General features: G+C 34.7%; 1 protein-coding gene across 1 annotated transcript in view; it reads right to left on the bottom strand.

Moving 5' to 3' along the window:
• The window catches only part of XPR1 (xenotropic and polytropic retrovirus receptor 1), a 242107-nt gene that overhangs the window by 56457 nt on the left and 168009 nt on the right, over positions 1-17641 (bottom strand). Inside the window, exons 5-7 of the mRNA XM_044267224.1 lie at positions 15495-15644; positions 15156-15239; positions 10190-10271 (exon numbers count right to left, since the gene is read on the bottom strand). Of these exons, the coding sequence (XP_044123159.1) occupies positions 10190-10271; positions 15156-15239; positions 15495-15644 (316 nt within the window). The remainder of the gene's footprint in view (positions 1-10189; positions 10272-15155; positions 15240-15494; positions 15645-17641) is intronic.

Here is a 17641-nt window from a genome sequence, read left to right as displayed (position 1 = left end):
AATTCTTTATCCAGCTAGGAAGTCATTCAAAATAGAAGGAGTGCTAAAAACCTTCCAGGACAAACAGAAACTAAAAGATTTTGTGATCACCAAACAACCCTGCAAGAAATATAAAAGGAGTTCTTTAGGCAAAGGGAGAGTCCACAAGTAACAGACCAGAAAGGAACAGAGACAATAGATAGTAACAGTCACTTGACAGGTAAGACAATGGCACTAAATTCAAATCGTTCAGTAGTTACTCTGAATGTAAATGGACCAAATGCCCCAATCAAAAGACACAGGGTATCAGATTGGATAAAAAAGCAAGAGTCATCGATATGCTGGTTGCAAGAGACTCATTTTAGACCCAAAGACAACTGCAGATTGAAAGTGAGGGGGTGGAAAACCATGAATCACACTAATGGACATCAAAAGAAAGCTGTGGTAACATTCCTTGTATTGGACAAATTAGATTTTAAACCAAGGACTAATAAGAGATGAGGAAGGACGGTGTATCATAATTAAAGGGTCTATCCAACAAGAAGATCTAGCAATTGTAAATATTTATGCCCCTAACTTGGGAGCAGCCAATTATATAAGCCAGTTAATAACAAAATTAAAGAAACACATTGATAAGAATACAGTTACGGGAGGGGACTTTAACACTCCCCTCACTGCAACAGAGAGATCACCTTAGCTGAAGATCAGCAATGAAATACGGACTTTGAACGCCACACTGGACCAGATGGACTTCACAGATATATTCAGAACACTGCATCCTAAAGCAACAGAATACACATTCTTCTCGAGTGAACATGGAACACTCTCCCAAATAGAGCACATACTAGCACACACAAATCAGGTCTCAACTGGTACCAAAAGATTGGGATTATTCCTAGCATACTTTCAGACTACTGTGTTTTGAAACTTGAACTCCGTCACAGCAGGAAATTTGGAAAGAAATCAAATACAAGGGGGCTAAAAAGCATCCTACTAAAGAATGAATGGGTCAACCAGGAACGTAAAGAAGAATTTTCAAAATTTCATGAAAACACAACTTTTCAAAACCTTTGGGATGCAGCAAAGGCGGTCCTAACAGGGAAGTATATAATGACACAAGCCTTTCCCAAGAAACAGGAAAGGTCTCAAATACACAACCTAATCTTACACCTAAAGGAGTTAGAGAAAGAACGGCAAATGAAGCCCAAGCCAAGCAGGAGAAGAGAATTAATAAAGATTAGAGCAGAAATCAATGAAATAGAAACCAAAAGAACAGGCGAACAGATGAACACCAGGAGCTGGTTCTCTGAAAGAATCAATAAGATCGATAAACCCTGGCCAGAATATCAAGAAGGAAAAAGGAAAGGACCCAAATAAGTAGCATCACAAGTGAAAGACGAGAAATCACAACCAACAACAAAGAAATATAAACAATGATAAGAACATATTATGAGCAACTATATATATGCCAACAGATTACACAATCTGGAAGAAATGGATGTATTCCTAGAGATGTATAAACTGCCAAAATTGAACCAGGAAGAAAGAGGAAACCAGAACAGACCCATAACCAGGAAGGAAATTGAAGCAGTAATCAAAAATCTCCCCACAAACAAGAGCCCAGGGCTGGATGGCTTCCCAGGGGAATTCTACCGAACATTTAAAGAATTAATACCTATTTCTCTGAAGCTGTTTCAAAAAATAGAAATGGAAGGAAAAATTCCAAACCCTTTCTATGAGGCCAGCATTACCTTGATCCTAAAACCAGACAAGGACCCCGCCAACAAGGAGAACTACAGATCAATATCCTTGATGAACATGGATGCAAAAATTATCACCATGAAGCCAACAGTACTTTAAAAGGATTATTCAACACAAACAATTGGGATTTATTCCTGGGCAGCAAGGGTAGTTCAACATTTGCAAATCAATCAATGTGATACACGACGCTAATGAAAGAAAAAGACAAGAAACATATGATTCTATCAATACACATGGGAAAAGCATTTGACAAAGTACAGTATTCTTTCTCAATGAAAACTTTTCACAGTGGAGGGACAGAGGGAACATACTTCAAAAGCCATTGACAGAAAGCCCACAGCAAATATCATTCTCCATGGGGATAAACTGAAAGCTTTCCCCCTAAGGTCAGAAACATGGCAGGGATGTCCACTATCACCACTGCTGTTCAACATAGCACTGGAAGTCCTAGCCTCAGCAATCAGACAACAAAAAAGAAATAAAAGGCATCCAAATTGGTAAGAAGTCAAACGCTTACTCTTCACACATGACACGATACTCTATGTGGAAAACCCAGAAAACTCTACCCAAAAATTGCTAGAATTCATACATGAATTCAGCAAAGTGGCAGGATATAAAAATCAATGCACACTTAACCACATTTCTGTACACTAACAATGCGATAGAAGAAAGAGAAATTAAGGAGTTGATCCCATTTACACTTGCACCCAAAACCAAAAAATACCTAGGAATAAATCCAACCAAAGATGCAAAGGATCTGTCCTCAGAAAACTACAGAACACTCATAGAAGAAATTGAGGACGACACATATTGGAAAAACGTTCCATGCTCATGGACTGGAAGAACAAACATTCTTAAAATCTCTAGGCTACTTCGAGCAAACTACTCGTATTCAATGCAATCCCTATCAAAGTACCACCAACTTTTTTTCACAGAGTTCAACAAATAATCCTAAAACTTACATGGGACCAGAAAAGACCCCAAATACCCAAAGGAACGTAGAAAAAGAAAACCAAAATTGGTGGCATCACAATTCCAGACTTCAAACTCTACTTCAAAGCTCTGATTATCAAGATAGTATGGTACTGGCACAAAAACAGACACAGATTAATGGAACAGAATAGAGAACCCAGAAATAGACTTTGAACTTTACACTCAACTAATCCTCGACAAAGCAGGAAAGAAAATCCAATGGAAAAAGGACAGTCTCTTCAACAAACAGTGTTGGGAAAATCGGATAGTCACATACAGAAGAATGAAAGTGGGCCATTTGCTTACACTATGCACAAAGGCAGACTCAAAATGGATGAAAGACCTAAATGCGAGTCAGGAATCCACCAAAATCCTGGAGGAGAACACAGGCAGCAACCACTTCAACCTTGGTCTCAGCAACTTCTTGCTAGACACATCTCCAAAGGCAAGAATGAACTCATGGGACTTCATCAAGATAAAAAGCTTTTGCACAGCAAAGGAAATAGTCGACAAAACCAAAAGACAACTGACAGGATGAGACATGTATCAGATAAAGGGCTAGTATCCAAAATCTATAAAGAGCTCACCAAACTCAATATCCAAGGAACAAATAATCCGATCAAGAAATGGGCAGAAGACGTGAGCAGACATGTGTCTCCAAAGAAGACACACAAACGGCCAACAGACACATGAAAAAATGTTCAGTATTGCTCAGCATCAGGGAAATACAAATAAAAAACACAGTGAGATACCATCTCACACCAGTCTGAATGGCTAAAATTATCAAGTCAGGAAATGACAGATGCTGGTAAGAATGTGGAAAAAGGGAACCCTCTTGCACTGTTGGTGGGAATGCAAGCTCATGCAGCTACTCTGGAAAACAGTATGGAGGTTCTCCAAAAAGTTGAAAATAGAGCTATGACCCAGCAACTGCACTACAAGGTATCTACCCTAAAGATTCAAATGTAGTGATCTGAGGGAGCACTTGCTTCCCAATGTCTAGAGCAGCAGTGTCCACCATTGCCAAACTATGGAAAGAGACTAGATGTCCATTGACAGTTGAATGGATAAAGATGTGGTATATATACAATTGAAAACTACTCAGCCATTGGAAAAAAATGAAATATCGCCATTTGCAATGATGTGGAAGCAACTAGAGGGTATTATGCTAAGCGAAATAAGTCAATCAGAGAAAGATAATTATCATATGATCTCACTCATATGTGGAACTTAAGAAATAAAATAGGGGATTATCAGGAAGGGAGGGAAAAATAAAACAAGATAAAGCCAGAGAGGGAGATAAACCATAAGAGGGTCTTTATTATAGGAAAAAACCAAGGGTTGTTGGAGGGAGGGAGGTGGGGGGCGGTGGATAGGGTAATTGGGTGATGAGCATTAAGGAAGGCTCATGATGTAATGAGCACCAGGTGTTATGTAAGACTGATGAATCACTGAACTTTTACCTCTGAAACTAGTAATACAACATTAATTAATTGAATATAAATTTTAAAAATATCAATAAAGATGAAATTATACTTTAAAAAAAGATCAAATGTGATAAACATATATTACATGCCTAAAACAATGACAAGTATTCAGTATACATCAAGTTTCTTTTTCCTTTTGCTTGAGGAGGCCTCATTTTTTTTCATTAATTTGAAAAATATTTATTACATGCCTATTATACCTAAAAGCATTCAAAGAGTTGGAGTTTCAGTAATAAACAACAGAAAAAATATCTGTCTTCCAGAAACTATTCTGTAAAATGTCAGATAGTGATAAGGGTTTTAAAAGAAAAAAAAAGTATGGAAAGGACATGAAGAATGGTATTATTAGGCACTATATTAGATAGGGTATCTTTCTTTTAAAAATGATTTAATTATTTATTTTAGAGAGGTGTGGGGAGAGACAGAGGGACAAACAATCTGAAGCAGACTCTGTGCTGAGAGTGGAGCCCAATGCAGGGCTTGATCCCATGACCCCAAGATCAGGATCTGACCTGAAACCAAGTCTTACTATTTAGGTTAGTTGTTTTTGTATATATCAGCAACAAATACTCTGAAATGGAATTAAGAAAACAATTCCAATTACAATAGCACCCAAAAGAATAATACATGTAGGAATTAATTTACTTAAGGTGTAAGATGTGTACGTTAAAAAACTACAAAACATTGCTGAAAGGAATTCCATGTTCATGGATTTACAAGACTTGATAGTGTTAAGATGGGAATGCTCAAAAGTGTTCTGCAGATTTATTATAATCCCTATCAAAATTACAATGGTCTTTTTTTGCAGAAATGGAAAACTTGATCCTTAACGTCATATGAAATCACTAGAGGTCATGGATAGCCAAAACATTGTTGAAAAAGATCAAGAACTCATCTTTTGTGGTTTCAAAATTTACTATAAAACAGTGTGGTACTTGCATAAAAACAAACATTCAGACAAATGGAATGGAATTGGGAGTTCATGAATAAATTAGTTTTCAACAAGAGTGCCAAGACCATTCAGTGGAAAAGAATATTTTCTTCAGCAAATGGTGCTGGGACAACTAGATATCCATAAGCAAAAGAATGAAGTTGAACCCCTATCTCTCATCATGTACAAAAATTAGTTCAAAGAAAAAAAAATATAGATAAATCAGGCTTTATCAAAATTAAAAACTTTTGTGCATCAAAGGATATAATGAAGAAAGTGAAAAACAGTCTATACAATGGGAGAAAATATTTGCAAATCTTGTATCTTGGTAAGGATCTATTACCCAGGATATATAAAGAAATCTTGTAACTTAAGAAGAAGACAACTTAATTAAAAAATGAGCAAAGGACTTAGACATTTTTCCAAAGAAAATAAACAAATAGCCAACAAGTTTGAGCACTGAGCATATGAAACAATGCTCAATACCATTAGTCATCAGGGAAATGCAAATCAAAACATTAACAAGATATCACTTCACACCCACTAGGATGGCTATAACTAACTAAATAAATAAATAAAAAGGAAAATGATTAAGTTGGTAAGCATGTAAAGAACATGGAACCCTCATAAATAGCTGGTGAAAAGGAAAAATGGTGTAGCCTCTATCGAAGACAATTTGGTGGCACCTCAGAAGATTAAACATAGATTAGCACATAACTGAATGACTCCACTCCTAGACATATATCCAAAAGAACTGAAACCAGGTACCCAAACAAATCCATGAATATGCGTGTTCACAGCAGCACAATACACATTAACTGGGGGATAGAAACAACCCAGTATAGTGTATGTTCAGTTTTGGTAGAGACTAGTGCTATACCCATTTTCATTCATTCACTTTAATACCTTCATGACATTTCATTGTACAGAGGTAATATCATTTAGTTTTATAAACAATTCCTAACTGATGGACATTTGAGTGGTTTCTAGGATTTTGCACCTATAAATGAAATGGTAGTGAATACATACATCTCATGTATGTCCTTATGTCCTTATACCCACATACGTTTGTAAAATAAATTTCTAGGAATAAAATTGCTAGACCAAAGTGACTGCATTTAAAATTTTACATATACTGTGAAATTATCCTCCAAAGAGATCGAAACAATCACTACTCTTACTATTAGCGTATGAGTGCTTGTTATTTCACAGAGTTTTATGTGTTTTAAATAGCCAAACTCATATCTTTATCAAACCAAAAAATGAAATATGGTATACTGTTATTGTATCAAATTAAATAAAGATTACTAGAAATTTATAAGAGAACAAGTTTTAAAAAATCGAATCAGGTAACTTTTCACCTTCATCAAACTATCTGAAGTATGTGAATTTCAGACAAATTATTAAATATCAGGTCATATCCCCTTGAGAAACTACAGCAATTATGCACATTATTTTTTGATGTGAATGAAAAAAAGAATCGTGCTTGTACATGCATTACTACTGCTGTGTTTCTCTCTCATCTCTCAACACTGTTATCTTTTAGTACCCGCTGGGAGATAAGTAAGGATAGACAGCTGGCTTTATATTTGTTCTACCTCCTCCTTTTGGCCCAACATAAAGATCAAACAAAGAAGTGTTGTGAGGTGAGAGAACATAATGCACCACCCTAAATGCATAAACCACATAAGTTAAAAACAAAAAATTAGAGTGTCTCACAAAAGCCTGTATTTACAAAAGAAAACAAAACCTTAATTTGTCCCTGAATTTAAAAATAACTTTTCAATGCACTCACATAAAAAGAATGAAGTTTATTTTTTTCTTATTATTTGATAATGACGATAATTATAACCATATTCATCTTGAAAAAAAAAAAAAAACTTCACACACAAATGATTGAGGTTTTTCTTAGAAAGAACAACTCCCATCACATACACCTTATAATTTATACTGATCTGGTACTTTACAACTATAAACATGTTTTGTACTACCTTTTTTTTTTTTTTTGTAAGATTTGTTTATTTGAGAAACAGGGAGACAGTGTGTGCACATGTGTGCATGTGACTGGAGGGAGGAGTACAGGGAGAGGGACATGCAGAGAGAATTTCTAGTGGACTCCCTGCTGAGCACAGAGCCCAACAGGTGACATGGGGTTCAATCCCAAGACCCTGAGATCACAACTTGTGCCAAAATCAAGAGTCAGATCCTTAACCGACTGAGACACCCAGGCGACCTATGTATTACTTATACTTCTTAGTTGATCTCCATGAAGTGATCTTAAGTATCTTCCACTTTTATTATCTAATACTCTCATTCACACTAGGTGATTTATCCTTTCTCCCCTTTGTAACCCCCTCCCTCCTCCTATGCCCCACCCTGGTCCCCTACCAACTAAATCTCTGCTTATCTGTTTCCTCTTAGAATGCCTTTCCCTCCATCAGTGTCCAGCAAAAATGCCATTTCCTCCATAAAGTCTTCCCTGATGCTTTCATTTAAAGTAATCACTTTGTTCCTTTGACCTGCTTAGAACATTTAAGATTTTCTGTCTTGTAGTGTATTATTACTGTTTTAATCTCTCTGATATAATAAACTTCGTAAGGAAAGGGATTCTCTTATCTAAGACTCATAATATCAAGCATAATCATGAAATACATAAAATTTACCTGTTGAATGAATGAATTCTAAAACAACCCTGTAAATTTAGGGTAGTAAGCTCACCTAATAAGGAAGTTATTTCAGAGAAGTTAAATGATATCCTTAAAGCCAAAACAATTAACAAACAGTGGATCTGAGACTGAAACCCAGGCAAGGGTTTTTTAAGACAAGTCAGTGTTTCTTTCCTAACAGCTGGCTCAAAAATCAAGGGCTGGGTTTTTATTGCAATACTTCTATGTAGTTTATATAAATAGGCTGCATTCATTTAAAGAAATAGAACTAAATTAAAATATGATCATAAATTATGCCAATATTAAATCATGAGCTTACTCATGATTTTATTAGATATAAATTTTAGTAATTGGTAGGAGGGAGAAGTCTAAAAACACAAATGAAAATACACTGTCAACAGGTTAAGTTCATACGCTTGCTAGGAGTCATTACAACTTGGGTTATAATTTCATAATTTATAATTGACAATCTTAAGAAGAATGTTAATCAGGAAAAGCAAGTTCAATAAGTTTTTTCTTAAACATCTACTATATGTGTAGCACCGTGTTAGAAACATTTAGGCAATTGCAAGGGATCATTTATGGGATGAGCTTGGTGAGTTCAAGGAATAGTACCACCACAAATGTACTTGGAAACAGAGTGAAACTGAGTATGGAGAGTATGACAGGATATAAAGTTAGAAAGACCCATACGGCAAGACCCTATAGGGTCTTCTAGGCCATAGTAAGAAGTTTCAACTTGATTGTAAGAGAAGCCATAAAGAGATATTGAGGAGGGCAGTGATATGATCTAACTTACGTTTAAAAAAAAAAAAAAAGACGGTGGTGGCTAAAAGGAGGCAAGAGTAGCCTAGTGAGACAAGTTCAGAAGGCTACTGCAGTATACCAAGCAAAAAACAGTTGCTTAGACAAGGATGGCACTGGTTAGGTGGTCAGATTCAAAATGGGTGAAGGAGAGTGGAAGATAAAGGCTTCTAGTTATGGAAGGGATAAGTCATGGGATGAAAGGTACCATAAAGGGAATATAGACAATCGCATTATAATAGTGTTGTATGGGGACAGATGGTACCTACATTTGTCACGAACATACCATAATGCAGAGTTGTTGAATCACTATGTTGTACAATTGAAGTCAATGTAACATTGTGTGTCAGCTATACTTAAAAAAATTTTTTTAATTTTTAAAAAAGATTTTATTTTGTTTTACAGAGAGAGTGCACATGAGCAGGGGGAAGGGCAGAGGGAGAGGGAATCTCAAGCAGACCTCATGCTGAATGCAGAGCCAAAAACAAACAAACAAACAAACCACATTTTAAAGAGAAAGCAACAGGATCTGCTGACCAACTGGAGAGAAGGTATGAGAGAAAAGAGAGGCTACAGGTTTGTGGCCTGATACCCTGACAAAAAGTGATGATTTATGGAAAAGAAAGAGTATTTGGGGCTAAAAAAAAAAAAATTGTCCTCCTAAGTTTGAAATGCCTACTACAAATCCAAATAGTCAATTAGATTATCATTCAGAGGAGAGAGCAGACATACTTGAGAGTCATTAGCATACAGATAATGTTTATAGAAACAGGCTTGAATAAGATTGCCTAGGTAGGAAATGAAAGTTGACAGAGAAAGAGATTTGAGGATTCAGCCCAGCCATACTGTCCAACATTTAGATGTCACAAAGAAAAGAATAGTTAGCAAAGGAGATTGGAAAGAACTACCAGCAGAGTACGGTTTCCCAGGAAAACCAATAAAGAAAGGGTTTTAAGAAGGAATGATCCACAATGTCAAATGCTGCTGAGGAGTATGTCAAATTCTGTTGGGAAGTTTAGTAAGATAATGTCTCTCTTGCTGTTATATCATTTCTTGATGCTGGGTATTCCTTTGCTTCAGCAATTCCTCCAATTTCTTTCTAATTCTTAACTTCTTTAGAATAGGAAATTACACAACCACATTTCTTAAAATTATATTCAAAGTAATTGCAAATACAATCTGGAAATGACGTGAGAGAGACTCCAATAAGCAAAGTGAATGAACTTTAGTACGTCAATTTTGCATCCTTATTTACTCTCAACTGTGATCAAGGAAGCTGAGGTTCCTGATAACTGAACTTTGAACAAGTATAAAGAAATTGTACATAAAAATAAGAAAACGATGGAGAATAAAAGTCATAATCTAGCAATGTTTTAAAGGATAACTATACCCAAAAGAAAAAAAAAAATGAACAAATGACCAAATACCACCCCATCCCTTTGAATCATATGTAACAACCAAAACTTAGCCCTGGCAAATTTCTCTTTCAGTAGCAGCTCTGTTAGTTTGGTGGTAGTTTTGACAGAGAAATAGAATATAATATAGGCGTATTCCTAAGGATAATTTAATTCAAAATTTAAACAACTTACCGGCAAGCACAAGGGTAATATTCAGTACAATGAATATTCCACAAAATAGGCCAACTCTAAAAGTAGTCCATGCTGGTGCGGGCTGTAGACAGAAAAACAGCATGCTGATCAAAGGGCAAAACACTACATACATTTAGTATATGCTGTAATAAATTAGTAGTATGAGTCCCAAAGCTCTACCATGAAAACAAAAATATTTTAAGAACTGAATTTTTTATAAATCAGAACCAGAGAAACATCCTTAATTCTCTTGTAATATAGTTATTTGAATTCCTTTAAAAAATCTGAGTTACTAAGTAACCAAGAATTTAATCTTAAACACTGAATTATATATATACTGAGTTTTTCTTGTAGGAGAAATCTAAGTGCAATTTCATTTTCACAAGATATTATCTCTTTAAATTTTGTAGGTCACTATTACTCGGAATTCCCATATTTGGAATTGAGACAATGGCAAAATTAAGAACACTTGTTTTCTATATTACTTACACTATTAACACTAGGGTAACAAAGTGAATTTTTTTTTAAAGATTTCATTTTTTTACTTAAGAGAGAGCACAAGCAAGTGGGGCAGCAGGCAGAGAGAGGTAGAAGTAGGCTCCCCGCTGAGCAGAAAGCCCAACATGGGGCTCAATCCCAGGGCCCTGGGATTATGACCTAAACTGAAGGCAGACACTTAATCGACTGAGCCACCCAGGTGTCCCTAAAGTGAATTTTTGAGATACAATAGACATTCTCCAGAGAACTGGAATATCAGAATCTCCAGAGCATGTAGGTTCAAAAAGTATTTTTCTCTACTTTATGGTAGGTTTTTATTTAGAAAATGATAAAAGGAAGTAAACTGTTTTCTAATATAAAAGAAAGTGTTCTGATATTTTAAACATAAAGGTATGAGAAACAGGAGAGAGAAAATATTGTGGGATTAAATATTTGCTATGAATACTATAAAGAACTTCTATTGTTGTTAAAGGTGTAATATCTTAAATGCTACATTTAAGATAATTTAAATGTTTTCCAAAAACCTTTAAATGAAAAAAAGCCTTGAGATTCTCTCTGACCTACAAATTATCCAGTAACAGGTATCTGAATTGTTAAAGACTGAATGCATCCAGATGGAAGAAAGTCATTTGTATTTTCAAAAAAAATTTTTCTAGTTTAAAAAATTGTGCAATTTATCACATGTAAAAGAATACATATAATGTATTTGAACTATTAGGAACTGAATAATAAAGTGTTCCTATACCTATCACCCATCATCAGAAACAGAACATTTCTATTACCTTTGAAGTCCCTATCCATTCCAGATCCATAAACCTTTCCTCCTCACCAAGGATAACCATTTCCATGTTTTCTCAGCTTCACCAGTTCTTTTTGCATTTACAAATACTTTAATTTTTCAAGATTTTCTTATTTTTTAATAGTTTTACTAAATATAACTCACACTAAACTGCACATATTTAGAGCATACAATTTGATGTTTTGATATATGTTAAATACTTAGGAAATTATTACCATAATCAAGAGAATGAACTTATCTATTGCCCCCCACAAGAGATTCCTTATGCCCTTCTGTAACACTTTTCTGCTCACCACACCCTATTCCACCTCCCAGAAAACCATGGATCTGCTGTCATTACATAGTTTGCATTTTCCAGAGTTTTAGGTAAACAGCATCATATAGTATATACTCTTTGGTCTGGTTTCTTTCCCTCAGTGTAATTATTTTAAGATGTACCTATATTGTTCCATACATCAATGTTTTTGCTTTTGTTTTCTAAAGATTTTATTTATTTATTTGACAGACAGAGATCACAAGTAGGCAGAGGCAGGCAGAGAAGGAGGGAAAGCAGGCTCCCTGCTGAACAGAGAGCCTAATGCAGGGCTTGATTCCAGGAACCTGAGATCATGACCTGAGCTGAAGGCAAAGGCTTAATCCACTGAGCCACCCAGGTGCCCCCCCCCCATGTATCAATATTTATTCCTTTTTATTGCTGAGTATTATGCCATTGTATGGATATACCATTACTGTTTGCCCATTCACCTACTGATAGATATGATCTGTTTCCAGGTTTAGGCTATTATGAATAAAGCTGCTTTAAAACATTTCGTGAAACATTTTTTTAAAGGACTTTATTTATCAATTTATTTATTTTAAAGAAAGCTCTATGTCCAATATGGGGCTCAAACTCATGACCCTGAGAACAAGAACTGAATGCTCTACTGCCTGAGCCAGACAGGTGCCCCCTGTGTACACATTTTTATATGAAAACAAGCTTGCATTTGTCTTGGGTTAATACCTATAAGTATAATGGTCAGATCATATGGTAGGTGAAAGTTTAATTTATAAGAAACTGCTAAACTGTTTTCCAATATGGTTGTATGATTTCACTTTCCACTAGCAGCATATGAGATATCAGAGTTTTGCTCCTCCAACATTTAGTGTCTATGTTTTTAGTCATTCTAATAGGTATACGTTATCTCACTGTGGTTTTAATTTGCATTTCCCTATGACTAAAGATCCTGAACATCTATTCACATGTTTACTTTGCTACACATACCTCTTTGATTGTTTAGATCTCTTGCCCACTTTTAAGCTGGTTGTTTTCTTATTTTTGAGTACTGAAGTTCTTGTATTTATATATTTTATCTGTTCTATTTCTTTCCTAGTCTGTTGCTTTTCTTTTCACCCTCTTACTATTGTCTTCTGAAGAGCAGAAGTTCTAAATTTTGATGAGGAGTTTCTGGTTTTATTTCTTAGAAATCTTTGCATAAACCAGTCATCATGATGGACTTTTTCCTGTATTTTCTTCAAAAATGTGTACTTTTAGGTTTTCACGTAAGTCTACGGTATACCTAAAATTAACTTTCTGTATGATGTGAAAGATGTGTGGAAGTTGTTTTCTTTTCTTTGCACATGGAAGTCAATTGCTCCAGCACCATTTGTTGAAAAGACTACCCTTCTCCCTGAACTGTCTTTACATTAAATTAACTGACCATATATTTATTGGTCTACTTTTGGACTTTTTATTCTGCTTCACTCACCTATTATTTTTCTTGACATTAATACCACACTGTCTTGATTACTATAGTTTTAGTAAGTTTGATACAAGGTAGTGTCAATCTTTCAACTAAGTTGTTGCGAAGTTCTTTTGTTTTTTTCTTGGTCCTTTTTAACTCAATATAGATTTTTAAATTTGCTAACCAGTTATAAACATGTATAATAAATATAAAGCCCTGTTGAGATTTTGAGCTGGACTGTATTCTATCTATGGATCAATTTAGGAAGAAATGATAACTTTGAAGTACTGGGTTTTCTAATTCATGAATATGATATATCTCTCATGCATTTGTCTCTTTTAATTTCTCTCAGCAATATTTTATAGTTTTCAATGTAAAGCTCTTATACATCTTTTGTCAGATCTATCCCTACATATTTCAATTATAAAAAGCATTTAAAAATGTTTTATTCTGGGGTGCCTGAGTGGCTCAGTTGATTAGGTGTTTGCCTTTGGCTCAGGTCATGATCCCAGGGTCCTGGGACTGAGTCCCGCACCAGGCTCCCTGGTCAGCAGGAAGCCTGCTTCTCTCCCTTCCTCTGCTGCTCCCCCTGCTTGTGCTCTCTCTGTGTCAAAGTGAATAAATAAAATCCTTAAAAAAAAAAAAGAAATTAAAAATATTAAAAAAAAATTTTAAATTTATTTGAGAGAGAGAGAGAGAAAGAGCAATACAGAGCACAAGCAGGGTAAAGCGCAGAGGGAGAAGCAGACTACTTGCTGAGCAGGGAGCCTGATGTGGGACTCAATCCTGGGACTCCAGAATCATGACCTGAGCCACCTAGACACCCATTTTTTTTTTTTAATTGTTCTGAATGGCACATAGAAATGCAGTTTATTTATGGCGTTATAGTCTGCAACCATGTTAAACTCACTTATTAGTTCTAGCAGCTATTCTAATAATTCACTGGATTTTTCTATATAAGTTAGCATGTCATCAGCAAAACCTCCACCAGAGTTTTAGTTCTTTGTTTCTAACCTGAATACCTTTTATTTCTTTTTCCTACCCTAATGCACTGGCTAGAATCTGTGGTACAATGTTGAATAAAAGTGGTTAGAATGAATATCCTTCTTTCGTCCCTAGTTAGGGAGAAGGTATTCGGAGTTTCGCTATTAAATCTGATATTAGTTATAGGTTTTTTCATAAATGCCTTTTATTAGAATAAGGAAGCTCTTTTTGATATTGATTTCCATTCCACTGTGCTCAGAGAACTTATTCTATGATTTAAATTCTTTTAAGTTTACTGAGACTTATTTTATGAAACAGAATATGTCACCTTAATGTTTCTAGTATAATTACTGTGTGGATGTCATTTAATAGTTTTTTGATGTAACTGTGGCATTTTGGATGAAGTTTTGTAAGTAGCCCAGCATATTTGAATCTTCCCACCCCATATCATTAAATACCTAATCACAATCATTTGGTGACTATAACATGAAATAAGTATCTCATCTTTATAATTTGGGGAGGCCAAGAAGTTAGCATGTCACAAGAGAAGGAATATAGCATAAGAAGAGAAAGGTGGGAAGACACTACAATTCATAATGAAGTAAGACCTGGCATGGAATTTATTAAAAACAAAATAACAATAGTAATAACTACTTTTAAAATTTGGCTGTTTCTTTTCTTTTTATTTTTTTTAAGGAGAGAGAGCAGGGTTGGAAGGCAAAGGGAGAGGGAGAGAGAGAATCTTAAGCACACTCCACACCCAGAACAAAGAGGGATATGGGGCTCAATCTCACAACCCTGAGATCATGACCTAAGTCAAAATCATGAGCTGGACGCTTAACTAAACAAACCACCCAGGCGCCCCTGACATATTTTTGAAAGTAATGAAACTAGTATGTTTTATCAACTAAACAGATTGTGTTGATTAAATAGGCAAAACCAAACAACTGAAAGAAATACTAACCTGAGCAGCTCCCAAAGGAGGGACACGTAAACGCTTCATAGCTTTTTGTCGGTCACCATCTTCAAGTTCATTAGTCACTACAGCCTAGAAAGACACATTCAGTTATACTAATCTTGAGTAATACATAAATAATTCTGAACCATTTATATACATGGTATTCTGATAACTTCTTGGTGAATGTATACTGACAAAGCAAAAGACAAAACTCATGAGTAAAGAACATTATATTCAAAGCTAGCAACAAATTACAAAAGGAGACTACAGATGAAGAATTATTTCATTAAAAATAAGACATTAATGCTATTGAAAATAGGTAGTAGATAAGTGAGATTACTATACCTCAGTTTCAGAGATGAGCTGGTTGATTTTCTTGCACGTGTAAAATGGGGCCACTTCAACATGAGCCACTCGCCAATCTGCTCCACGAGAAGTTTCCAGGATTTTGTCATGCTTTTTGAGGATTTTTCGAAACCCTGTAAAATTCAGATTCTACAGAAAGAAATGAGAAAAACCACTATAATTTCCACCATCATAAATGAAGAAAAATAATAAGCACTATGCATTGATGAGCTGACTGATGACTGAGTACTAAGGGAAATGACAATGCTTTCATATAAGCATTTACTACCAAAAGGATAAGACTCTTCTTCCTTGGGTCAGTTGGTTAAGCAACTGATTCTTGGTTTCAGCTCAGGTATTGATCTCAGGGTAGTGAGACTGAGCCCCACATCAGGCTCCAGGCCCAGTGAGGAGTCTGCTTGAGATTCTCTCTCTCCTTCTCCTACTGCCCTTCCCCACCACATTCTCTCTCTCTCAAAAAAAAAAAAAAAAGATTCTTCTTATCCCATCTATTTATTTCAAGGTAGTATGCCATCAGTAATAAAAGAAACCCTAAATTATGAACCCTATGATTTCTACTTCAAGTAAATTAATGGAAGTCTTAAAATCAAAACATTTTTATTTCCATTTTCTTATGGAAAAGTCTTTCAATTATTCTCAAAAAGGTTAATTAATATTATTTTGCTTCATGATCAAAAGGATACAATCAGAAAAATATTTTGGATTTATACACTAAATATATTTATAGTTCTTTGTTTTTTGAAGGACTGGTATTGCTATGTATTTCCCTCCTATTATGTAAGCATGTATGAACCAGCATAGAAAATGGAAGATCATCTGTTTCTTTTCATTTCATTTTGCTTCCATCCATTCTCAGTTTGGAGATGGGAGTGCAAAAAGAGTAACACTTATCATACACACAGGGTTTGGCTGATAATGGATAGGAGCTTGCACTCTTCCTCCATTTCTACGATATCAAAATACTATACTTTTCTACATTCTCAAATTGTTATTCTTTGATACATGCAAAAAAGCAAGAAACTGTAGATTTGTATAGTTCTTTAAACCAGAGATCTCCCAAATTTATTGATCACATATCTCTATCAGTAAACAAATTGAGCATTTACTCCAAATTAGACTTTGCTTGCTTGCTAATTTGTTTGTTTATCATTTCTGTCTCATAATTTAAGAAATCATATTAAATTCTCCTAGGGGTGCATACACTGTGATTTAGACTACTTTCAATTAATTTTCCATTCTCTTCACTCTCAATACATATTCGTACAAAACAGCCAGCCTTAAAGAATAGAGAATAGAAAAGAACCTTTATAATTAACAATTATTTTTGTTTTCCCAAGGAGCTTGTTATAGTGACCCAAGCAAAAGCTTCTGGGAAAGTTAATAAAAAAAATTTAACAAGGGTATTTCTCTGAAATACACAAGCACAATCAATGAAATATGAAATGTTAATGTTTTATAGCATTATAAGAAAGAAGAGATGTATTTTTACTTCTTTTTAAATATAAATTGTAAAGCTACAGATAAATTTCAAAGGAAAAGAATTTCTCATTGTATACTTTACTATTCTTCTAAAATTATTTTCCAACAGGATTCTTCTTTGAATGATATATTAAATTACCAAAGAAGGTAGAATTATGACAGGGAAAGAAAGGGAAATAAGTACATGCGTTAACAACTTAGATTACTGCAGATATGAGACTATAATGACTTTTTATTTTAAAACTCCAATATTTACCCTTAGAATACTTTCATTGTATAACCTTTTATTTTTTATATGTTTTATATAACCACTGATTAGCAGTACTAATCACAATAATAAAATGGAAAAAGAATAGTATATAAGGTCTCTTTAAAGATAAGATGCTTCTGCCTATTTAAAAGTTTATTACTGAACAAATAATCTGTTTTTCAATAAACTCATCGTAGATTTAAATATGTAAACAAATATGTAAAGGATTAGAAATGAATTAGAAATGCCTTCTGTTTCCATAATTTAATGTACATGGTAATTCAGCTTTTCAGATTGGATTTTAAAAATGTTAAGTGACACATCACAATAGCCTAGATATCAAGTCTCTATACTTGCTTGTTGTGACCTCATTTCTTTCAGAAGACATTTTTTTTTA

This window comes from Neovison vison, chromosome 10 (assembly GCF_020171115.1).
Source record: "Neovison vison isolate M4711 chromosome 10, ASM_NN_V1, whole genome shotgun sequence".
Classification (NCBI taxonomy): Eukaryota; Metazoa; Chordata; class Mammalia; order Carnivora; family Mustelidae; genus Neogale; species Neogale vison.
Note: the sequence above shows the minus strand (reverse complement) of the source record. Positions and strands in the feature narration are given on the sequence as shown.